General features: G+C 45.5%; 1 protein-coding gene across 2 annotated transcripts in view; it reads right to left on the bottom strand.

Moving 5' to 3' along the window:
- The window catches only part of MATN2 (matrilin 2), a 156022-nt gene that overhangs the window by 55848 nt on the left and 73787 nt on the right, over window positions 1-26387 (bottom strand). For both annotated transcript variants that reach the window (XM_030862965.3, XM_030862966.3), the window contains exons 5-6: window positions 15403-15525; window positions 2289-2411 (exon numbers count right to left, since the gene is read on the bottom strand). In XM_030862965.3, coding sequence (XP_030718825.1) covers window positions 2289-2411; window positions 15403-15525 — 246 coding nt within the window. The remainder of the gene's footprint in view (window positions 1-2288; window positions 2412-15402; window positions 15526-26387) is intronic.

Here is a 26387-nt window from a genome sequence, read left to right as displayed (position 1 = left end):
GGTCCCCTGCACAGCACCATCTACTTCTAGGGTCTCCCTGTTTGTACTGTCCTGGGGCTTGTCATTCTCCACATCCCGTGAGATTCGGGATAGGTGACATGTTGATGGTGAGGCTCTGGGAACAGGGGCTGGCGGTGAGGTCAGGTGACCTTCCCAGCCAGGGAAGGAGTGCTACAGAGGCAGGAAGGAGACTGGAGAGGATACATGTGTCCCTCCAGGCCTCGTCCCAGGGCGGCAGCCGCATCCCCACCTCTTCTCGTCCCGCTGACCTCCTCCTTCCCTTAACTCCTACCATGAGTCTTGTCTGTGTCACCCTGGGAGCCTTTGGTCATATAACACCTTGCAGGTGGCTGAGCTGCTCTGTGTGGCTTGTGTTCCCAAGCAGTCTCCAGCAGAAGTCTTGAAGTTTGAATTTTTTAGGCGCTATTAAACTTACCCCAGGCACGTGGTATATTCTCAGTAGATCCCAATTTAAAGTCTTTTTGAAGCCAGTGTCATCCCTTCAAGAATTTGCTTGGCACCAGGCCACGTGCTAAACGGTTTAGATGAATTCTCTCATTGAGCCTTCAAGACAACACCATGGAGTAGGTGGTATTATCTCCCCCATTACAGCTGAGGCAACTGAGGCATAACTTGCCCAAGATCAGCCAGCAAGGGCTTCCCTGGTGGCGCAGTGGTTGAGAGTCCGCCTGCCGATGCAGGGGACGCGGGTTCGTGCCCTGGTCCGGGAAGATCCCACATGCCGCGGAGCGGCTGGGCCCGTGAGCCATGGCCTCTGAGCCTGCGCATCCGGAGCCTGTGCTCCGCCACGGGAGAGGCCACAACAGTGCGAGGCCCGCGAACCACAAAAAAAGGATCATCCAGCAAAAATGCAGATGAACTGGGATTTGAACTGCCCTCGGCGGCATGTGGCCTCCCCTTTGATGGACAGAACTGACTCATCAGCCCAGCAGCCACAACTCCCCGAACGCTACCCCAGCCCAGGCCGCTGGCTCACAGCTCAGAATATTCAGAAAGGAAGGGAGGCTAGGAACAGAACAGTCCATTCACTCTTTCTCTTATTCGGTCAATAAGCAACCGTAGGCCAGTTGTAGAGATGGGTCTGCCTGGCTGATATGTTGCACATCTTCCCTCCTCCTGGCCACCTACATCTCACTCTTCTTTACCTGGTGAAGGATGGCTCTGCCTTCGACTCAGCCGAGATATCTCCTCCAGGAAGGACTTGGCCTTGTTCACTGCTATTGGCATGTGGCTTGGGGTCCAGAAATGTATGTTTTGACTTCCTGTGCCCCTTACAGTTTTATCCTAGACCCCTGCCTCTAGCTCTGGTGCTTATAAACTGTTGATATGCAGGGAGGGACTGAAAAGCAAGTTGATGTTTCAGGAGTTTTGGGGGGGACGCTTTTTAAAAACTATGCAGGCATATCCTGCTTTACATAATAGACGTAGTTAGAAAGGTTGTGGGTACATGAACTTTTTATGAATTGAAATCCTGTTTTCTCACTGACGGACGTTTCAGAGGTGACTTTATTCTAAATTGCTATTAAATGTCACTTTTTAAACGTGCTGGGCCCCAATACTTTAAAAACAAACTTTCTCAAGTGAACCTTTCTATAGGGTGATAATTACCCAAACACAATCCCTTACGTGCTCTGACATATCTTTACATTTAAAAGAACGTTTTTGGAATCCTTTTACAAAACGAACGACCACCGTCAGTTTATAAATTGTTATAGTCAGATTTGGGGAGCTCAAATTAATTCTGATGTGGATGCGTATAGTTAAAATAGAACTAAATAGCTCAAACAAACACTGAGCAGTTCTTTGCAAAATGCCCTCCACCAACTCCTCCCCCACCCAGGGGCAACCACAGTCTCTGAGCCTTTTGGCTCAGAGATTTCCCTTTACTTGTGTGGAGTCCGAGCTGCAGCCCACAAGCCACAAAGCTTCAGTGAAAGTATTTCTTAAGCCCTGTTAACACTGGTGGGCACAGGCAGGCTGAGCCAGCATGAAGTAAGATGGTCTGATCGTCAGCACGCTCTGTAGATGCTGGAGGAACACTCCGACATGTGGTCTCTGATCAAAGATACATACTGTTGTCAGATGCTGTGAAGGGTGACACTGAGATAGAGTGGGCTACGGTCTTAGGACAAGTTAAGAAAGGTCTGACAAAGGAGGAATAGGGCAGAAGGTAAAAGGCCCCCTAACCCCAGCACATAATCCTGTGCTTGGAAGATTTCCACAGCCACAGTAGCATCAAAAAATGTGTGTGTATGTGTGTAACTTACTTGTGCATGTCTTCTTATCCGGGTTAAGAGCAAATCCTTTAGGGCACCGGCAAAAGTAGGAGCTGTCGGTGTTTACACACTCATGTTCACATCCGTGGTTTTCTGAGGCACAGTAGTCCACAGCTGTAAAGATGAAAACACAGCGTTTCAGTAGAAACACAAACAGAGGTAAAGGGCATTGTAGAATGGAAACATACTTATAACAAATATAAGTAAGGATTCATATCTTTGCCCCCAGAAAAGGATGGATAAATAAATATGAATCTAAAACCTCCCTTCTGAAAAAAAAAATCAGGAGTCTGGATCAGACAATTCATATCAGAAGATACTAAAGAACTTACAGGACTTCCCTGGTGGCTCAGTGGTTAAGAATCCGCCTGCCAGAACTATTTACAATAGCCAGGACATGGAAGCAACCTAAGTGTCCATCGACAGATGAATGGATAAAGAGGATGTGGCTCATATATACAATGGAATATTACTCAGCCATAAAAAGAAACGAAATTGAGTTATTTGTAGCGAGGTGGATGGACCCAGAGTCTGTCATACAGAGTGAAGTATGTCAGAAAGAGGAAAACAAATGCCGTATGCTAACACATATATATGGAATCTAAAAAAAAAAAAAGGTTCTGAAGAACCTAGGGGCAGGACAGGAATAAAGACGCAGGTGTAGAGAATGGACTTGAGGACACGGGGAGGGAGAAGGGGAAGCTGGGATGAAGTGAGAGAGTGGCAATGACATATACACTACCAAATGTAAAACAGACAGCTAGTGGGAAGCAGCCGCATAGCACAGGGAGATCAGCTCAGTGCTTTGTGACCACCTAGAGGGGTGGGATAGGGAGGGTGGGCGGGAGACACAAGAGGGAGGGGATATGGGGATATATGTATACGTATAGTTGATTCACTTTGTTATACAGCAGAAACTAACACAACAATGTAAAGCAATTATACTCCAATAAAGATGTTAAAAAAAAAAAGAATCTGCCTGCCAATGCAGGGCACACGGGTCCAAACCCTGGTCCAGGAAGATCACACACGTTGTGAAGCAACTAAGCCCGTGTGCCACAAATATTGAGCCTGCACTTTAGAGCCCGCAAGCCACAACTATTGAGCCCGTGTGCCACAACTACTGAAGCCTGCGCACCTAGAGCCTGTGCTCCACAACAAGAGAAGCAACCACAATGAGAATCCCACGCACCGAAACGAAGAGTAGCCCCCGCTCGCTGCAACTAGAGAAATCCCGCGTGCAGCAATGAAGACCCAACGCAGCCAAAACTTAATTAATTATTTATTTATTTATTTAAAAAATCCAATGGTGGCAAGGGAGCATGGAAACAGAGTCCGATCATTAATAGTGGGTGGCATTATGAACTGATAAAAATTCTTCTGGAAGGACATTTGACAATGTTCACTCTGGAAATGTGGCCCCAAGAAATAGTTGAAAAAAAGGAGGAAATTAACTATACAGAATAAGCTATTTATAGCAGCATTATTTACAGTGACCAAAAAATTAGGAAAATAAGATGAACATTTAATAAGGATAAATGGTTTAGTAAGTTACGAGAAAATGTGCTGGCCTACTTCTCATAAATCCTACGAATATTCACTGAGCACCTACTCTGGGCCTGGCCCTATTTTAGGTGCTAAGGATGGAACAAATAACAAAACAGACAAAAACCCCAGTCCTAGAGAAGCTTCCATTTGGATGGTGGTGGTAGATAAGAAAGAAAACAAACAAGTAAAGAACACAGTCTCTTAGAAGGTGGAGAGTGTTCTGGAGAAAAATAAAATGGCACAAAGGAGCAGAGACTGTGGCAGGGTGGGTGAGAGTGAGGGTATGATGTAATAGCAGTGGTCAGGAAGGTGGCAGTTGGGCAGAGTCTTGAATGAGGTATGGGCCCTGTGGATATCTGGGAGAGAGCGTCTCGGGCAAAGGGAACAACAGCAGGTGCAAAGGCCCAGAGGTGGGAATATGCCTGGTGAGCTGGAGAATCAGCAAAGAGGCCAGAGTGGCTGGAGCAGAGAGGGGTGAGAGGTGAGAACAAGTGCAGATCAGGAGGGACCGTAGGGCCACTGCCAGGACTTTGGCTTTTACTCTGAGTGATTAGGGAGTCTCTGGAGGGTTCTGAACAAAGGAATCAAGAATAGACCATAGCAGGCAAATGTGACAGTAGAAGACCAGCTAGGAGGCTAGTACAATAATCAGTGAGGAACTGGAGGGGCGGGGGGAGGCAAACCAGAACAATGCAGGAAGGAGGTGGGGCGGAGAGAGAGGGGTGGTCCTCTGGGTTGAGGTGTGTCCCCCTAAAAAGACACCTGTGAATGTGAACTTATTTGGAAAAAGGGTCTTTGCAAATACAATCACGGTAAGATGAGGTCATTAGTCTGGGGCCTAATCCAATATGACTGGTGTCCTTATAGGAAGAGAAGAATGCCACGTGAAGACAGATGGGAGTGATGCAGCTGTAAGCTGAGGAGTGCCGGGGACCAACACCCACCGTCAGAAGCAAGGAAGGGTTCTCCCCTACAAGGTCCAGAGGGGGCATGGTCCTGCCAGCACTTTGATGTCAGACTTCCAGCCCCCAGAGCTAGGAGGCAATACATTTCTGTTGTTTTCAGTCACCTGGTTTGTGATTCTTTGTTGTGGCAGCCCTAGAGAACTGTCAATAACACACCAGGTTGAAAGTGGGGTCAGTAAGATTCCTGTCGGATTAGAGGTGAGGTGAGGGAAAAAGGGAGGGATTAAGGCGGACTCAGGGATGGGGAAGGTGCAGGTTTTGCAGGGAACGCTCAGGAGTTCCATTTGGGGCAGTAGGTAGTTATTAACATTATAATTCTAACATAACTATAAATAGGAAGACAATTATGAGTTGGTGAAAGAAGAAGATCTGAAAGTTGTATATTTACAGTGATTATATCCAGGTAAAATATGGCTCTAAGGCAGAACCTGAAAATTAGAAATAAAAATGTCTGCTGTGTAGGCAAGGTAGTAGGATTAAGGATGATATTTTTTTTTCCTTAAAAAATGTTTCCCTCTATATAATGATTTAGGATATCTGAATAGCAAAACCCTGTAAATAATAACAAGGAAATGGAACCTGCAAATCAATACACATGCACAACTTAAAAGAGCAAAACCACTCATTGCGAAGATATTACATACTTAACACAGTAATCAAAAGATGCGAGGGGAAAAGCTAAAGATTTTTAAAGGGTAATGACATGCGTTGTTTATTCTTTAGCTCCCAGGCTTCATTAAGTTTCTGTTAAGTTATTGATTTTTTGTAACTTCACTCCCTAAAGAGTTCTAACAGCACCTCATATTTGTGATTTTAATAGGCAAGCAATTCTGGTGGGAACAGTGCATTCATACAGTCTTAGGATCTGAATATCTTGGACCTTAGCCAGTTCCTGGAGTTGAGTCAAAATATAAATTTTGAGCTAGCACCAGATCCTTCTAAAAGTTAATGTCTCATCTTTCAAGAACCAATGTATCAGAACTTCCTTGGTGGTCCAGTGGTTAAGAGTCCACGCTCCCAGTGCAGGTGGCCTGGGTTCGATCCCTGGCCGGGGAGCTAGATCCCACATGCCGCAACTAAGAACCCACATGCCTCAACTAAAAGATCCCACATGGGGCAACGAAGATCCCGCACATGGCAACGAAGATCCCGCATGCTGCAACTCAGACCCAGCGCAGCCAAATAAATAAATATTAAAAAAAAAAGAATTACTGTATCATTAAACAAATAACTGGAGACACTGAGGGCACAGATAAAGGATACCAAGCCCTGGCACGTGCCCCAGGCCACACGTCACAGGAGTGGGCCTTGCTGTAGCCCACACTAACCTGTATTAGCAGGAGACACTCCCCATCTGCAACCTCCTTGTGCTGGGCCTGAGCTGCCATCTTGCAAATCTCCCAAACCCTGATATGGATGTCTGCTGTCAGTCAGCTGCGCCCACCTCAGGCCACCCACTCGTTAGTATCCCTTCCAAATGGAAGAGCTGCTAATCTACCTGACACAAACGTTCCACGCCCCTGACAGCACCACGATGATGACTGGGCAGGTCACTGTACCTAAAAGGTTGAAACTCAGACTCTGCCTCTCTCTCGAACTTCCTCTTACACACCATGGGGTATAATTTCTGTGCCCAGCCCTCAGAGAGACACTGGCCCCATATTAGACTGGGGAGAGACTAGAAACTTTGCTTAGACCTAAAGTCTAAGCCACATACTCCAATCTCTCCTTTTTTCCCAGAATGCTCTAGAGTACAGTATCCAATATTGGATGACGTGTGAATAAAGTTGCATAGAAGCAGCTCTTTTAATTGACCTCCACTCAACCAACTTCCGATCAATCACTGCTTTTCATGCCCTCTGAAAATATGGGACCTGATGCCCAGAATACGCTAAATGCTCAAGGTTATTGGAACCCCTGTGCTTTCGAATACCTGTGCACTTCTCTTGTTGGCTGGGCTGCATGCTTACTCTTTCTTTCTTTATTTATTTTTGGCTGCGTTGGGTCTTCATTGCTGCACGCAGGCTTTCTCTAGTTGTGGCGAGCAGGGGCTACTCTTTGTTGCGGTGCATGGGCTTCTCATTGTGGTGGCTTCTCTTGTTGTGGAGCACAGGCTCTAGGCATGCAGGCTTCAGTAGTTGTGGCACGTGGGCTCAGTAGGTGTGGCTCGCGGGCTCTAGAGTGCAGGCTCAGTAGTTGTGGTGCACGGGCTTAGTTGCTCCGTGGCATGTGGGATCTTCCTGGACCAGGGCTTGAACCCGTGCCCCCTGCACTGGCAGGCGGATTCTTAACCACTGTGCCACCAGGGAAGCCCAAAGTCTTCAAATTCTTGCTCCAATTTTTAAAAAATCAAAATTGAAAAACACAGACAACACATTATGGGTATGATTTATGCAAGAAAGATCTTTTTAAATCATATTTTAAAAATGAACTTAAAATTAGTAATTTTTGGAAGAGTAATCAAAAGCAACTTTTTGTTGTTGTTGTTGTTGCGGTACGCGGGCCCCTCACCGCTGCGGCCTCTCCCGCTGTGGAGCACAGGCTCCGGACGCGCAGGCCCAGCGGTCATGGCCCACGGGCCCAGCCGCTCTGCGGCACGTGGGATCCTCCCAGACCAGGGCACGAACTCGCGTCCCCTGCACCAGCAGGCGGACTCTCAACCACTGAGCCACCAGGGAAGCCCAAAAGCAATTTTTATTATAAGTACATTTATGTGTTTTAAAGAAAGTGTAAATGCTTAAGGTAGGTTTGGAGATGCATTTTCCATGATTCTGCTCTTTAAATGAAAATTTTCATCTATTAGCCAATCTCACAGGATAAGAAGTTTTCTCCTGGACTTTGATTCTCGTGTTGGTTTTGTTTCTAGTGTGCATGGCTCTCTGGGGAACTGAAGGGAAAAGGGGAGATTGGCAAGGCAGGATTCAAGTATTCCTGGGTCCCAAGACCCTGGCCTGTAAAACCTGAAGGTGTCAAACCCCACTTTGATTTGAGGGCCACCCACTGGCTCACTGCCAGACCTCTGGGGACAGCAGAGACGGGCATCGTGAGACACAGAAGAACCCACTTCTGGGCACGTGAACCTAAAAGCTTTCTAAGGGTGAGAGAGTTCCAGTCCGTTCAACTCTGACATCCTTCGCTGCATGTTTTGGGTTCTTTGCATAACTTCCTTGGTTGCCAAATTGTACTTATAAAAAGAGAGGCCTAGCTAGCGGGAAGCAGCCGCATAGTACAGGGAGATCAGCTCGGTGCTTTGTGACCGCCTAGAGGGGTGGGATAGGGAGGGTGGGAGGGAGGGAGATGCAAGAGGGAAGAGATATGGGAACATATGTATATGTTTAACTGATTCACTTTGTTATAAAGCAGAAACTAACACACCATTGTAAAGCAATTATACCCCAATAAAAATGTTAAAATAAAAATAAGGGAGGCCAAGTTTAAGGGGCGGATGTATGGAGGTGACTTATGTGTGTAACTCAGAGGACTGTTGTTCCAAGTCCTCTCCTACTTCAACGAAATCCTTTCTTGGTCATTTTGCCTGAAAATTCTACTCTCTACAACCAGAAAGATTAATTCCTTGGTTGTCGTCCTTCGGCCCTCCAGATCACAAAGTGCTAAAGTCTCAGGGTCGGAAGCCAGTCTCAGCCTAACATGTGAGAAGTCGCTCATCTGTCTCCTATTTGGCGCAAGGTAATAAAGCCTAAGATTGACAGTCTCTGATTTACAATCTGGTCAGATTCCAAGGTCTCCCAGCAGGGATCAGTCTGCAAAGAGGATGGCCTTAGAAGAAACAGGATATTTTACGGAGGAATGTTTGGGTTTTTAAGTGTGTTGATGACAGACTAAGAAAAACCAAATTTGTCATTTAGAGAAATGGTAGAACCAGTTTACTTGCTGAGTATATATAAGACACACTCACAGAGTCAGATTCACAAAACCTCTCTTACCCAGGGCATGACTGAATTCTTACATGTAGGAGTTCAAAACTCAGAGAAAGCTTCCTACTGACTTTGATAGCAATAAGGAAGTGTTCTGGGCTAAATTCTGTCTTCCCACCTTAAAATCATTTGTTGAAGTCCCAATCCCCAGTTGGTCAGATGGTGATTGCGTTTGGAGATAAGGACCTTTAAAGGGTGATTAGGTTAAAATGAGGCCATTAGGGCGCGTCCTAATCCAATCTGACTGGTATCCTTATGAGAAGTGGAGATTTGGACGCACACAGAGGTACCAGGCATGCATGGGCACAGAACAAAGACCACGTGCAGAAGCAGCAAGCCAAGGAGAGAAACCTCAGAAGAAATCAACCCTGCCGACACCCTGACTTTGGACTTCCAGCCTCCAGAACTGGGAGAAAATAGATTTCTATTGACACTCGCTCTGCGGTATTTTGTTATGGCAGCCCTAGCAAACTAAGACAGGGAGAAACCCTTGTACTGGGAGGAGATCATGCTTCCAGCATGAGGAGTAAGCTGAAAATCTGACCTTTCAATACAAAGATTGATCCTCCCATCCCTTGTGGCCAACTTAAATATCAACCATTCCCTTCTCACTGAAGGTGACTGATATAGGAGAATATAGGAGGAAAGCTTTGAGGGCAGCAATAACAGCATGCTAAATCCCCATGTTATGTACCACCATCATTCTGGGTATGGACCTCAATATGATATTTCAAATGTACCGTATGTTTGATGCATTATTAAATGCAAGCATTCATAAGAAGACAAAAATCCATAAAGGATATAGAAATTCAGATTCAACTCTTTCTCAGTTGACCATGTATAGCACTGTTCCAAGTGCTTCCAATATATTTTTTAAAAATTTTTTATTGGACTGCAGTTGATTTGCAATGTTGTGTTAGTTTCAGGTGTACGGCAAAGTGAATCAGTTATACATAGACATATATCCACTCTTTTTCAGATTCTTTTCCCATATAGGTCATTACAGAGTATTGAGGCTTCCCATACATTAACGCATTTCACCCTCACAACAACCCTTGGAGGTAGGTATTGTTTTCCTCAATTTACAGATGAAGCCACTGAAACAGAGAGGTCAAGAGACCTATAAAATGTGGATGACGATAGTACCTACCTCAAAGGACTGTTGCAATTATAAGTAAAAGGTTTCAAGCAGGTTCTAGGATTTAGTAACATTAAAGAACTGTAGATTATATTTTTATCACACTGCCTCCCTAATCAGATAAGGTTGAATTTGGGAGTAAAGAGATACCTTAATGCTACTCAGTTGTTCCACAACCGTTTACTGAGCAATTACTATGTGTCAGGCATTGCGCTAAATCCTGGATGGTAATGACAAGCAAATAGCATCTTAAGATGGTAAGTCATCTTTTTCTTTCTTGAATTTTATTTTGTTTATATTTTTATACAGAAGGTTCTTATTAGTCATCCATTTTATACACATCAGTGTATACATGTCAATCCCCATCGCCCAATTCATCACCACCACCACCACCACCACCACCCCGCCGCTTTCCCCTCTTGGTGTCCATACGTTTGTTCTCTATATCTGTGTCTCAATTTCTGTCCTGCACACCGATTAAGATGGTAAGACATCTTTGAAGACAGGCAGGAAGGAGAAGCCAGGCTTTTAGCTGTGATTACCTCCAGGAAGTGAAATTGAGGAGTAATGTCTTTCAGGTTTTGATTTTATACACATCTCTACTCTGACTTTTTTTTTAATAAGCAAAAGTTGATTCTGTAATTTAAAAACCAATGAAGTGGAAAAGTTTTTTTTAAAAAAAGAAACATGAATACTTGAGATGGTGATCCCTCAGTCTCAGTCAATGATTCAAGAAAAACATTTTGCAAGTCTCCTCTGTGAAAGATGAAAAGTATAGGAATTGGTGTCTTCCCCCCATGGGTTTACAATCTGCTTGGGCAGATAAGATGCAAACAGGACCAAAGCTACCCCAAAAGGCAAGGCAGTCAGTAAACATCAGGAGAGCAAGTTCAGCAAAAAATTTACCCTCAAAGATAGAGCTAAATGGTCTTTGAAAAAATGTACAGTTTTGGATGGAAATTAACACAGCTTTAGTGGAAGCCGATGGATTACAAACACCATGACTCAACTAAAGCAAAACGAGGACTTCTGTTAGTCAGTAATCCACTCGATCACCTGAATGTTGAAACAAATCCAGTTCTAACCAGAGTTAAAAGAGCAGTTAGGGAAATGGGACTCTAGCACTTGAAGTTAAAGTTCCACTAACTCAAAAGTGTGGAAATGTTGGCTAAAAGGTCCTCAGTCTGGCTAAGAATTGAATTTTCATGTGGTCACAGTCATAATTCTGGGATGAGTCAAAGCACTCCCGTGGGGTCCATTCACCAGTAGCTGGTCATGGTGAATTTCTACCAAACTTCTTTTAAATGAAGAGGTTAGACTTGCTGTCCCTACTTTCTCACCCCCTCCCCCCTCTCCCTAGAAATCTGTCCTTTTACCCCACCCCTCTCGATCATTATCAATGGCCTCCTGGTCATTTCTGTGTCCCTAAGGTCTAGCAGAGTGCCTGGTAGAGTCTGGAAATGTCTGCTGAGATGAATCAATGACTCAACTCAATGGCTTTTTCTCTAAGTTCCGTTCCATTTGGCCTCGCTGGGGCATGACACTAATATTGACCTGGCCTAGAAATTCTCTTTCCCATCATGTTCCATGACGTCTGGTTCTCTCGCCCACCTCTCCCCAACTCCTCCATCCCCACCTTAGGCGGTTCCTTCATGGCTATTCTTCCTGCCCCACGTCTCCCTCCTGCTTCCCGCATGTGGCTGTAGCCCAAGGCTCAGGCTTCACTGTCTCCTAAGGCCACACTCCATGGCATCCAGGAGATGATGATGATAATAATATGTGTTATAATAATAACAACAGTAATAACAACAATCGTCTAATGTGTATTGGGAACTTTACTCGTTATCTTATTGAATCCCACAGACTCTACGATGTAGGTATTTTTACTCTATGTTATAGATGAGAAAACCAAGGCTCAGAAATAAAATGACACATGACTAGCAAGTAGCAGAACTGGGATTTGAGCCCAGGTCTCGCTGTATTGAAGGTCCAAAACAAACACATAAGTGAACACTGGAAATGGAAATTAAAATTCAGAAGGAAATGGACCGTGCTGCTTCCTGCCTGCACCACTGGTTCTACCCTCTCCTTGCGGTGTTAGCACTGCCTCTGCTCCCTCTCGACGTGTCCTTGTAGGTGTCCCATCTCAGCTTCAAACCCACTGTGTCTAAAACTACTCATTATCTTTTCTAAAAATCCCATCACTTTTTCATCACTGTTGCCATCACTCTCAAGAGTCATGGAAGCTCAAACCCAGGATTCAACTGTGACTTTTCCTCTCCCTCTTTATTCATCGCACCTTCTCTCATTCCTCACCCCTTCCTTCTCGTTTCATTTCTACGCTCTTCAAATCCAGCTCTTGTCACCCCTCACCAGAGGGCTACCATAGTCTCCTAACTGGTCTTTGCAGCCCTCCCTATCTTCCCCCTGGAATCCATCCTGCCCTCTACCACGAGATTAAGTTTCCTAAAATGAGGCTTTGCCTTTATCAGTCCCACTTAAAAACCCTTTAGTGTCTCTTTTTCAGAGATAAAGTCCAGACCCTTTAGCCTGGTTTTCAAAGCCCTGTATACTCTGGTTCCACCTGATGTCTTCAACTTCATCTCCTACTTCTCACCTGCAGGAATTCTCTGCTTCAACAGAGTTAGTCTCCTCTCCTGCTGAAGTCAGGTTGGCCTTAACTGGGGTGATCCTATACTTTCGCGTTCAGACTGGAGCCCCCTTGAAAGCGAAAGGGAGTGTTCTTGAGAAGTGAGCCAACAGCCGTAACCTGGTGTATCTGTGGGGAGGAAGGTGATCTCCGCGTCTTACTCTTCTGCCATCTTCCTCCCAATCTCCAACAGCCATAAACTGGGACCCTCCTGGATTAACTGGGATTATGGTTCCCCACATTCATACCGTTCTCTGCCCATCTACATACAGGCCACTCAGACCAGGGGCTAATGGAATGCTTCCAGGGTCCCTAACAGCCTCTGTTTCTCCTCTAAATTTCCTGCTCTAAGTCTGATACCTGGAGTCTCCATCTTGACAAGTCCCTTCAGACTGATGTCTTCAGGTTAGGCTGCCGGTTTAGCTTTCAATTTGGTGGCTTCTCACTGGGACCATCTCTCCTGATCTACCAGCTCTCTACCTGGCCCTCCCAGCCCCGTCTCAGTCCGCACCTCTACAGCGTCACTGCCCTCATGTCTCCCCTTGCCTTAGACATCTGTCCCATTGCTACCCTTCCTTACATGATGAGTCTGTCCCTCTTCTCTGACCTCCTGTGGCCTCTATTACCTCTATCATTTGCTTTGCACTCAGCACAGCCCCATCGAGCAGCAGCTGACATTTTGGAAGTTTATTCAGTCTCCCTAACCGAAGCAACTGGCCACAAAGGTCCAGGGCCACTTAATCATCTGACTCCCAGCCTCTAACAGCTCAGGCATTTGGTGGAAGAGGATGAGAATAAGAACATGCATCAGGCCAGGGTCACACATAGTCTCTCCCAGTTTCCCATTCTTCAGCTTGAGCCCCTGCTCTAAGGAAGGCAGACATTCTTACACACTGACAGCGGCAGTAAGAGCAACACGCATCTCTAATAAACACAGCCCACGCCAGCTCCCCGGCAACCACAGCATTTCTTCTCATGCTTGTTGCTCTTCAGTAAATGTCAAACTCCAGAAGTTTCAGCAAAACCCTTAGAGACTCAAAGGCTGTCTACTACAGAGGACCGTTAGGCAATTATTTGGCAACACCCAGAGATCTGGGCTCCCCACTGCCTTCCAGTTTCCCGAGGGCCAAGGCTCGTCTCCTGCCCCAGCCATGGCCCCTAATGCCCCTGGCCCCGCCAACTCCCCGTCACTCACACAAGCTCTGGGCCCTCCCTGTTCCTTCTCTCACCCTAATTAACCAGACCCCCTCAACCTGTATCCTATAGCTCAGCTACTGGCCTTACTTCCAACTGATTTCCTTCTGACACAACAGCACACAAAGTTTCTCCCCATTTAACAACTGGTAAGGGAAAAATATATATGTAAAACAAAATAGAGAGTATGACCTCATTTTGGTAAACATTAACAAAATGTTTAGAAGTAGATACTTACGTGGGGGAAAGGTCTGGCAGAAAATACAACAAGCTATTAATAGTGCTTTTCTCGTCTGTTTTAAGTTCCTCAATGAAAATAGATTATTTGCATAATAAAAATTAATGAAGGAAAAAAAAAAGCGGGTGTTTCCGCATTGGCTTCTTTTTTGCCTGTGTTAATGGATGTGGTACCCTGCTACCTATCACGGTCACGACCCACAGAATAAGGGGGAAAAAACAACGCAGGCTTAGGAGACCAATTCCATTTGTGGACTTCTGATGAGGGCCGTTTGAATCTCCATCAGTGCGTAAAAACAAACAAACAAACCCATTTTATTCTCATCATCACCTGCAAAGAACAGGCCCCACCTGCACTTTTGTTTTGTTGCTTTTTCCTTTCCCGTCCTCAGCTAAGAGTCACAGTGTGCTGGAAAGCGTAAGTTCTATGTGCAAAAAAATCATCATTGACTGTTTGTGGGAAGCAAAACAGAACAGGTCCTCTGAAAACAACAGAATGTGGAACAGGACATGTAGCATCCAGGGTTAGAAAATGAAGGTTCCAGGTCTGATGTCAGTCAAGTCCTTTTCCTTCCTTTCCTTGTGGATTTTCTGCCTCATAAGTATCCAGCTCAGTTTACTGAACACCTACTATTTGCCGGGCACTGTTTGTTGGTGGAAAGATAAATGAGGCTGTGCAAGTTTAAAGGGCTTTGCAGACACACTGGGAGGTGCCACATGCATATTAGGGATTCAATGGTCTGCCCTGCAGGTGCCCATGAAAACCGTTATCCATCACCGAAGAAATTAGATGCCATCCCCCCACCTCTCACCGGCCCTCGCAATGTGGAGTTGCCGCTCAATGGGAAACCGCTCAGCTGATCGTGAGCCAGTGCCTGTAGTTCCGAGCACCGCCCTTGAGACTGCTTACCCAGGACCAGCGTTTGAGGCCGCTATTTGTTTTCTCTGACCGTGGTGTCTCACTGCACACAGCTGGCCTCTGACACCTGGCGGTCACTGGGGCCTGTCACTGAACTGCAGATCCGTACTTAGAAGGAAGGCTGCCTGCCTCTTCGAGGTGCCACTCAGCCACCTTACCCACCACCAACTGGACCTCGTGTATAACACGTGAGCTATACTGAAGTCAGGCCAGCCCAGACATACCTTCCAAACTGAATGAAAATCCGCCCAGTCCTTTCCGAGGAAATCAGTAACGGACAATTTTGTTTACATAGATTATCATAAATATGCCTTTTGCTGAGGACCCAGAATGAGAAAATGCTAACCTCAGCCACAAACGAAGTCTTTAAAGTTCAAATTCTGACTAACAACTAGACCAGAGGACTTGGACCACTTTGTTGAAACTCACAGGAGAGCAACTGGATATGTGGCACCCCTCTCCCTTCTTACTAGCTTCTCTTGTGTTTCCCCATCAAGCAAGGCTGGGTGGGATACTCACCCACACACCGTTTCCCGTCCTCGGCCAGGGTGTAGCCACTGTAGCACTGGCAGACAAAGGAGCCCAGCAGGTTCACGCAGAGCTGCTCGCAGCCGTGGTCCTCCGCTGCACACAGGTCCTGGACTGGGGCAAAGCCATACCATTAGAACGTGGCTCTCAAGGAGGTGACCCTCGGTGACGCTCGGCCATCAAAAAGCAACTCTACAGCACTTGTCAAAATAACCTTTAGGGCTTCCCTGGTGGCGCAGTGGTTAAGAATCCACCTGCCAGTGCAGGGCACACGGGTTCGAGCCCTGCCCCGGGAAGATCCCACACGCCGCGGAGCAACTAAGCCTGTGCGCCACAACTACTGAGCCTGCTCTCTAGAGCCCGTGAGCCACAACTACTGAAGCCCGCGTGCCTAGAGCCCGTCCTCCGCAACAAGAGAAGCCACTGCCATGAGAAGCCTGCGCACGGCAATGAAGAGGAGGCCCCGCTCATCACAACTAGAGAAAGCCCGCACAGTAACGAAGACCCAACGCAGCCAAAAATCAATAAGTATTAATTTTTAAAAAATGACCTTTAAAAACATTGAAAATGTTATAAGATCATAGTGGAAAATTTGGGAAACAGAAAAAAATAGAAAAGAAAATTCACCTGTAATCCCCCACCTGCAGTCCTACCATCCAGAGGCCACCGCTGTTAACACTCGGGTGTGTTTCTATGTATATAGAAAAACTCATTTTTCAAAGTTGGAATTATTCATCTCTATTAAATGCATTAAATAATTTAAAATTAACATCTATTTGTGGGACTTCCCTGGTGGTCCAGTGGTTAAGACTCGGTGCTCCCAACGCAGGGGACATGGGTTCGATCCCTGTTCAGGGAACTAGATTCCACATGCTGGAACTAAGAGAGCCCCATGCCATAACTAAAGATCCTGCACGAGGCAACGAAGATCCTGCGTGCCGCACCCAAGGCCCAGTGCAGCCAAATAAATAATTAATTAAAAAACCCCACGAATTTGTATTTTTCCCATCTCAATGAAAGTGTTCTGAAAACATCTGGATGGTTCTTGAGGACTGAAGTTATCACAAGCAGGTATTTGCGCTTGTCTGCATCAAGTACCATTCCTATTCTTTGAGAACTAAAAGGCTTTGTCATCAGAGTCTCACCAAGGTACACACCGATATACACAGTCTCACCAAGGTACACACTGAAATACACAGTCTCACCAAGGTACACACCGATATACACAGTCTCACCAAGGTAACCTGGTGTTGTCTTTGACATTTTTTTTTTTTAAATTTTATTTTTTTTTTCATTTTAACATCTTTATTGTAGTATAATTGCTTTACAATGGTATGTTAGTTTCAGCTTCACAACAAAATGAATCAGTTATATATATACATATGTTCCCATATCTCTTCCCGCTTGCGTCTCCCTCCCTCCCACCCTCCCTATCCCACCCCTCCAGGTGGTCACAAAGCACTGAGCTGATCTCCCCGTGCTATGCGGCTGCTTCCCACTAGCTATCTACCTTACGTTTGGTAGTGTATATATGTCCATGCCTCTCTCTCGCTTTGTCACAGTTTACCCTTCCCCCTCCCCATAGCCTCAAGTCCATTCTCTAGTAAGTCTGTGTCTTTATTCCTGTTTCACCCCTAGGTTTTTCATGAAATTTTTTTTCTTAAATTCCATATATATGTGTTAGCATACGGTATTTGTCTCTCTCTTTCTGACTTACTTCACTCTGTATGACAGACTCTAGGTCTATCCACCTCATTACAAATAGCTCAATTTTGTTTCTTTTTATGGCCGAGTAATATTCCACTGTATATATGTGCCACATCTTCTTTATCCATTCATCCGATGATGGACACTTAGGTTGTTTCCATCTCTGGGCTATTGTAAATAGAGCTGCAATGAACATTTTGCAGAAGCTGAGAGAGAGCACAGTGAAAAGACCTGCTACTCCACCAAAAGCATGGCAGGTCTAGAAGAGCCCCTTATTCCCAAGTCTGCCTTAGTCTCTTTGGACATAGTTTTCCTCATTCCATTTCTCTATCAGAAGGACCTTTCAAAATCCTCTTTGTGCTCTACTTATTCATCCCATAAATGAGGAAAATGGGAAGCCAAAGGAGGTTAGGTAGATGTAACAAAGATTACTAGGGAGAAATGAATGTATGGCTATTAACAATTCTATTTTGATCAAATATTTATTAGTGCTGGGTCCTGGCTATTTACTCAAATGCAATGTAAGAACACATTCACAGCAGTGCATTTACTGCCGTGGAACTAAGAATCTATCAGAGGATGAAACGGTTAAAGGCATTTTCACTCCATCACCGACTCAGTCTCTCCTTTGAAGAAACAGGCTGACATGATGGCATTATTCCTCAGCAAGGAGAACGGCTTGGTTTCGTAACTAGCTCTTTGAGTGACTTTACCATTAAAGTTGGAGAAAATCAAAGAGCATTAAAGGGATTGAATATATGAAAAATTGTTTTCCTCTGGTTAAAAGTTACCACTATGACAGCTATGGTAAAAACTTAATACATAGAAAGCTGGATTAATCCCTGAATCCAATGGCTACGCTTTAATGTAATCTCCTAGGTCTTTGAGTTTTATAGTTTATTATGCTTTTAGATAATTATAACATATCAAATTGATAAAAAAGATAAAAGCTGATATATTCATCACCTCTATCAAATGCGTTAAATTTTTTTTAAAAAATAAAAGCTACATCATAAGATGAAGAAACATTTAGGTCTAAGATTCCACAAATAAGGATTCTGGTTTTAAAATACTAAAAGAATTATTTTCATTCCCAAATCAATAAAGTAGATGAAAAAATTATCGATGCAAATTCCTCCCTTCCCAGTCTATTTCTATCTTATATTTCCAATTGGGAACTCCAACTGAGATTTCCCCTGGATCCAGATATAAGGAAAAGAGCAAGAATCAGAAAAAACTTCAGCTCATGCAAAAATCGTGGTGAATAATTAAAGAGCGACAAAATTTACAGTTAGTTACAAGCTTAAGCCAGAGACCTAAGAAAAATCTGAATCATCAGATACTTTGCATTTATTCAGTCAATGAAGCACCTAGTTTATCCCAGGCACTGGGGATATAGTGGTGAACCAAACAGATAAAGGGGTTCCTGCCGACACACAGCTGGTACTCTAAGGGTTAGTGATGTGAAGTTCTAGGAAGAGCATTTCTGATAGAAACTCAGAAGTGGAATTTATCCAAAGAAAAACAAAAACACTAATTCGAGAAGATATATGCACCCCTATGTTCACTGAAGCATTACTTACAACAGCCAAGATACAGCAGCAACCTAAGTGTCCATCAACGGATGAATGGATAAAGAAGATGTGCTACATACAATCAATGAAATGTTACTCAGCCATAAAAAAAGAATGAAATGTTGCCATTTGTGACAACATGGATGAACCTTGAGGGTATTATGCTAAGTGAAATAAGTCAGACAGAGAGAGACAGATACATACGATCTCACTTATACGTGGAATCTAAAACACAAAACAAGTGAACAAGCATAACAAGACAGAAACAGACTCATGGATACAGAGAACAAACTGGTGGTTGCCAGAGGGGACGGGTTAAGGATATGAATGAAATAGGTAAAGGGGATTAAGAGGTACAAACTTCCAGCTATAAAATACGTAAGTCACAGGGACGTAATGTACACATAGGGAATATAATCAATGATACTGTAATGACTTTGTACGGTGACAGATGGTAACTGGACTTATTGTGGTGATTATTTCAAAAAGTATATAATGAAAATGTAAAATACTGAATCACTACATTGTACACCTGAAACTAACACTGGATGTAAAGAGTGTTTCTGACTGAAAGAACAGTGAATGCAAAGGTCCTTAGGTAGGGCTTCCCTGGCGGCACAGTGGTTGAGAGTCCGCCTGCCGATGCAAGGGACACGGGTTCGCACCCGTGTCCGGGAAGATCCCACATGCCGCGGAGCGGCTGGGCCCGTGAGCCATGGCCGCCGAGCCTGCGCATCAGGAGCCTGTGCTCCACAATGGGAGAGTCCACAACAGTGAGAGGCCCGCGTACCGCAAAAAAAACAAAACAAAACAAAACAAAAAGGGCCTTAGGTAGAACAAACTAGCCCCATTTGAGGACTGGGAAGGCCAGAGTAGCTATCAGATGCATCCTAAATAACTAAAATACAAAATAGGACATGCTAGAAACCCAGAAGAGAGGTGCTGCCAATACAATGGGAGTTCAGAACGGGGATGGCTTACTGCCAGCCGAGGCTGGATCCCTCAGAAAAGTCTGGCAGGCAAGCGGCAGAGAAGGGAGAAAGGGAAATGGACCCAGGGCTGAGGGAACAGTAAATGTGCGAAACCGAGGGAAGCAGGACAGGCATGGTAGCTGACTTCCACTCTGGGAATTCCAAGGGAAGTAGCAGGAGGGAGCACTGGAAGGACGACTGACACCAGATGGCAGAGGGCCTGGAATCAGGCTGCGTGGTCTGAACTGTGCCCAGCAGGCAGTGGGGACCACTCAAGGTAAAAGCCTTCCAAAGGGACACGGGCCATTTTACCTGAGCTGTGCTTCGGAAGGATAATTCTGGTTGCATCACAGTTTCTTTTAGCTCTGGGAAATATAAAGGACTTCTAGAACAGATAAATGAAAATCACTGCTTTGGGAACAGCAGTAGTTTTCTGAATTCCAAGCCAAAGTAGCTTGCGTTTGCTTGCACGTTGATGGGAAAATCAACCTCTTGACAGGAGGACCTTCAATTGTTCTTCAGAGCTCTCGGCCCCGCCCATCGGCTGTCTGTGCATGTCAGTGCACCCCTGCACTTCTCCCTCCTGGCATGTGTCACAATGTTAATCACATAGGCATTTATGTAGTGATGTATTTACCGTGTCTCCCTTGCTAGGCTCCCTAACTGGGAGGAGAGCGTCCATGCACAAAGTCCTGATGGCTGGAAAATGACACCCCAGTACACTGGACCAACGTACCCCCAAATCCCAAGCCCATCTCTGAAGGTGGGGGGGTACGAGCTTCTCCACCTGGGTCCCCCTTCTCAGCTCCCACAGCTGCTATGCCTCCTCTCTGTGTCCAGCAGGAATCCTGCCTAGCAGTGGTTACGAAGAAGTGGTGGCAGTTTAAGTAATTTTTTTCTCTTATTTATAATGATCTGTTTTTGAATTTTCTAACAAGAGCTTGTACAAAGAGCTTTTATAATAATGAAAAAAAATCAACGTTACAAAAGAACCCCTTTGAAAGTAGCATCTTAAAAGCAGTGAGGACTTCCCTGATGGCACAGTGGTTAAGAATCTGCCTGCCAGTGCCGGGGACACAGGTTCGATCCCTGGTCCGGGAAGATCCCACATGCCGTGGAGCAACTAAGCCCGTGCGCCACAACTACTGAGCCTGAGCTCTAGAGCCCGCGAGCCACAGCTGAGCCCGCAAGCCACAACTACTGAAGCCTGCGTGCTACAACTACTGAAGCCCACGCGCCAAGAGAAGCCACCGCAGTGAGAAGCCCGTGCACCGCAACCAAGAGTAGCCCCTGCTCGCCGCAACTAGAGAAAGCCCACGCGTAGCAAGGAAGACCCAACACAGCCAAAAATAAAAATAAAAAAAATAAAAAATAAAATGTGTCTTTATAAAATAAAATAAAAGCAGTGAACCAGGATCTTGAAGCAATAAGCATTTTCCCCCCAAGACTTCCCCCCATAAGGTAGGTAGAGAGGCAATGAGATGCTTATGCCTTCCGGAACAGGACAGCCATGAATCACTACAGGGTCCCATCTACCAGGGCATGACCTCGCTGCTCATTAGAACCATCTGGGGACCTTTGAAAAATCCTGATGCCCAGCCCAACCCCTTAAATCAGGCAGCTGGGGCTGGGATGCAGGCAACACTGTTTGCTAAAGCTCCCAGATAACTCCAGTGTGCAGCCAGGTTGAGAGCCATTGAACCTACAGGATAAAAGTCCTCACAATCCTTCAAGGGGAAGGGGCCCAGATGCAAGAGTCAGCCTCCCCCTTTATCAACCGAGTCTGCAGGCTCAGATTCTTCTTTTAAGCAAATCTCAGATTTTTTTGCCGTCCTTGGACCCCTCTCCAAGTGGCTAAAAGACCCCGGACACTAAGTAAGGGTGCAAAGTGTGGTAGGAACAGGAGTTCCAGAAGAACGATCCCACAAACAGCAGGCCTGCCAGCTGGCCTCAGGCCTTTCATACTGTTTTTAGAACACTGGGGATTTATGGCCACTAGTGCTCTGTACTGTCTGTCCCAAAGGAGACCATGGAGGATTAATTTAATTAAACAAAGAGTAAGGAATAAATACAGGCTAGGTTCTCACAAAACAACTTTGTTGTTTTTCTGGCAGTGGTCACTTCCATTTGAAACAAATACAGATGTTTTTGGATGATTCCTTATTCTTTAGGAAAACAGCACTTCTTTTTCTCACAGCCTGGGAGGATTTCACTGAAGGGTGATAAAACTGGGCGTCGGAGAAGCAGTGGATTCAGAGTTCCCATTACCCTTCCAAGCCTTCTCTACTCCGTTACCCCCACTCATGGCTACTGACTTCAGCCCGATGTCACCTCCTCCAGGAAGCCTTCTTCAGCTTGGCTGAGCTTAGAGTCTCCTTCCTCTAGGCTCCTCTAGCCCTATACACACCACTCCACTAGAGCACGTATGCATTTAGCCCACAGTATTAGAAGGACCGGATCACAGGTCTGTCTGCCCCATGAGAATGATCTGGTCTGACTCAGTTTTGATTCCCCAGTGTTCTAGCGCATGTAGTCGGTGCCCCGTAAGTGTTCGTCTACTGAATGAACAGTGACAAAGTCCCATCCCCCTTGCCTCCCAACAGGGATGTTCCTAGAGTCCTAAAACAACTGCTCCATCAGAAATGGGGTCCTGGGAAGATGAGTGAGATGGGAATAAAATGTTTCCCGAGTCTCTGTACCTCTCCTCGTCCCCAGCAAGAGATATTCCTCTCCCAGAAGAGTACAATGACATCGGGGAGCCAGCCCCCAGCTGCAGACACCAGAATTCTCATGACAGCTAAGGAACCAGCTGCCTTGCTGTCTGCTGCATCCCTGGTACCTAGCACAGTGCCTGGCACATTGCAGGTGCTCCTTAAGTGCTTGTGATGAATGGATGAATGGACCCAACACCTGAAATACAGGGTTGTCAGTCATTCCTCACTCATCAGTCTTACCCAGGCTGTAAGCTCTGAAAGGCACAGGATAAGTCTTCGGTGGTCTTCAGGGTGCCTGTGACACCACACACTTCACGTAGCAGGTGCTTAGTGGACACGTGTGGATCTGACTTGACAGTCACCAGCCTGGAGTACTCAGGGATGGGGGGCTCTTATCTGACCACGCCCTTTTAGAGGTCAAGTTCCCCTTCAGGGGCTTCCCTTACCACAGTTATAACAACACTTAATTTGCAATTGTTAATTTCATGTCTACTTCCCCTGCCATCTGAAGGCAGTGATTGTCCTGTTCAGCCCTCCAGCTCAAATAACTAGCATGGTGTTTGGCATGTGGTCAATTTTTTAAAATATATTTGAATGACTGAATTCATTCATTCGTCAAATTGCTCAAACAGCTGAGAGGAAAACAGTGAATAAAATAGATTAAAAAAATCAATCAATCTCTGTCCCTATGTAGCAGATATTCAAGTGGGAAGCCAGCTCCTACTGACTCACATTGACAGACGGTGCCCACTTCTTCCCAACTCTGCGTTCAGCAAGGCCAAGTGGGTAGCTTGAAATCAGCCATGGTGGTAGTATTGACAACACAGGAATTGGTGAACATTGCAAATTGGAGCTTTTCCCCCTGGAGACCTGGTTGTTAAACATTTACTAGCATACCATGGACAGGGGCCAGACATAAACAACATAAACTGGTAAAAATATATATTACAGGGGCTTCCCTGGTGGCGCAGTGGTTGAGAGTCCGCCTGCCGATGCAGGGGACATGGGTTCGTGCCCCGGTCCGGGAGGATCCCACATGCCGCGGAGCGGCTGGGCCCGTGAGCCATGGCCGCTGAGCCTGCGCGTCCGGAGCCTGTGCTCCGCAACGGGAGAGGCCACAACAGTGAGAGGCCCATGTACCGGGAAAAAAAAAATATAAATATATATATATATATATATATATATATATGTATTACGTTAGATCTTAAAAGTGCTATAGAACAAAATTAAGCAGGAAAAGGGGGGTTGGGAGTATGGAGGAAAGGGAGCTTCTGCTTTAAATAGTGTGGTCAGAAGGTGGTCTCACAGAAAAGATTATTTTATACAAGGACCTGAAGGAGGTAATATGAAAAAGTAGGGATCAAGGGGATTGAATCTTGGAGGAGGAGATAAGGGGCAGTTATGTTTCTTTCCATAGGGCTTAAGGGAAGCAATCAGATAGAATGAAAAGAATATTGCCTTTGGAGCCAGACCTGGCTTCAGCGAGGTGACCTGCGTGACTTCATATAAGTGATTTCTGTGAGATTGAATTTTCATAGAGGTTAAATAATTAAGTGGAGAAAACATCTTATGGCAGGGTTAAATGAGATAATATAGATGATAAAGCATCTGAGAGATGGGAGGTACTCAACAAATGTTAGTCTCCTTTTTTCCTAGTTTAGGGTAAAGAAAGGTCTTGGTGGTGCAGGCCTAGTTAAGCATGGAGGAAAGGTGAACCCCAACCAAATTTTGCCTACATCACAATTCTAATATAATATCACTTTATTGGGTGCCTATGAAACCCCCCACTAGATTCAGATTTCTTTAAATGACATCAATGTATCTGTGACTAAGTTTTTAGTTCGTGAGTTCTATGCTGAATTGATCTGACACAGCAAAGTAGGCAATTTTGAATTTTATAACAAAAGATCTCAACAAACGCAAACAATGCCTTTCCAGAGGGCAAATGTTAGCATATATAGCTGACAGTCAGCAAAATCCACTTGCTTCTCTGGTTTCCTGGAGAATTTTAGGAGGGATGTTAACTGCATCTGCTCAGTCTTCCCAAGTGAAATAAATCAGTGAGGATTTGATAACTAAGAGCCCCAGGGCTATGCTCAAAGCCTTCCCTAGCGTTCCCCTGAGGCTCACAGCCGTTCTAGATTTCAGGGCCTTCCTCAGTGTGTGATCTTGAAACCCTAGCACAGCACCTCCGCCCAAGAACTTGGAAAACTTCCATCTGGTTACACTGGATGAGAAGCACGGGACAAGGACTGCAGTGGCTGTGCCTGACATCACCCTGGGCGAGATCAAAGGCTTTTTACTGACTTTGCAGAATTTTAGACAAGCCGCAGGGCGTGCTGTCGACACCGATGACAGTTTAATTTCTCCTCTGGACTTAGAGCAAAATGAACACCTTTAAAGACATGCTCCACTTTTTTTTTACGGCTCCTGCTGCTATTTAGCTTGAGATGTAGAAATCAGAAATTATGTATCACAGCGAGAGAGAAGAGAAATTTATTATCAGAGCTGTTATTTCACTCAGCTGGGAAACAACGCCATTTCTGCCTGCTCCAACCCCGAAAACTCACTTGGAGTTAGGGCTCTGCAAACATCTGCCAAACCTAAGCCTGCATTTTGGGGACCATCCCCCTTCTTCCAACATGTCTGAAAGCCCTAATCTTATTTTGACAGCTGCGGTTTGGAGTTAAAGACTTTCAGCAGTAAATGGGAGCCATCAGCCTTGTCTCTGCTGGAAGAAACACCACCAACCCAATGTCGCCCAGAAGAACAAACCTGTCCTTCCAGGCAAACTCCAGCTGTGCCTCGCATCCCTCCTCCCCCAACGGCTTCATTCGTTTTCAATCAGTTCTCCTATTCATGAACGAGATTTTCGTTTTCTTTTCAGAAGGGGAAAAGAGGAGGATCCCCAAAACAAAGCCTGAAAACATAAGTAAATCTGACTGAACGAGGTTGATCAAAATGATAAATAAGAGTGAACGCATAATGCCCTAGTCATGCAGAGCGCTTTGCAGTTTCCAAACGGCTGTCAGTCACATCATCACGTTCTCAATATGAACTCCCTGAGGAGTGGAATCTCCCAGGGAGAGATCTAGTTTGAAACAGCGGGGGCAGTCGTTTTCAAACTTGACCAGAATCCCCTGGAGGGCTTTAAAAGGATGTTAAAAGGACACCCTCCTAGGCTGCATCCCTGGAGTCCCTGATTCAGTAGGTCTGGGGTGAGTAGGGCCTAGGAATTTGCATTCCTAACAAGTTGACCCTCAAAGCCGCCCGTTCGTGTGCGCGCACGCAGTCTGCTCACTCTTGCACTTGCTCCGCGCTGTCTCAGCTTTGTGGGCAGCCCCGAAGCTGAGCCCTTGACCTCCCCTTTCCACGCTACCTTCCTCCCTCCAAGATTCCATCCATCTTCAGGGCCAATTACCACCACCAAGCGTATCCAGCCAGGCATTTTCTTTTTCATCTCCAGTTGCATCCAACCACTTGTGTGGGCTCTCGCCCGGACTCACTGCTTTCCCCGCAAAACCAGTTTTCCTCTCTTAAGTTATTTATCAGTTTAAATTCTAACAACCCTCACCCACCATTCCCCATCTTCGGTCATAAACTCCTCCCTGGGGTGGGGATTATTGCTATGATCTCCTAATTAACTCCATGGGCATAAGAAACACATGCACTGAATTGACCGAACTGATTTGAACTGTAAACTGATTGCATCGTCCATGTTCTGCTCTGCACGTGCAGAGCACAAGGGAAGCCAAGATCTGAGTGTTCTTGGAGGGTCTTGGGTCTCAAACATATAAGAGGAAACACTTTTCTCCCACACACCACAAGGGCATCTGGCTCATAGAGGGGAATCAGTAAGTACTGAATGAATAAATGAATGAATGAGCGGATGGATGGATGGTATTTCGGCACCTATTATCTAATCCTAATTCTAATCCTCTGTATATATGACTGCCACGGTCAATTTACTAAAATGTGGTTTTCCCCTTGACACCCTGTGCTCAGCCCCT

The sequence above is a fragment of the Globicephala melas genome, chromosome 17 (genome assembly GCF_963455315.2).
Source record: "Globicephala melas chromosome 17, mGloMel1.2, whole genome shotgun sequence".
In the NCBI taxonomy this organism is placed as follows: Eukaryota; Metazoa; Chordata; class Mammalia; order Artiodactyla; family Delphinidae; genus Globicephala; species Globicephala melas.
Note: the sequence above shows the minus strand (reverse complement) of the source record. Positions and strands in the feature narration are given on the sequence as shown.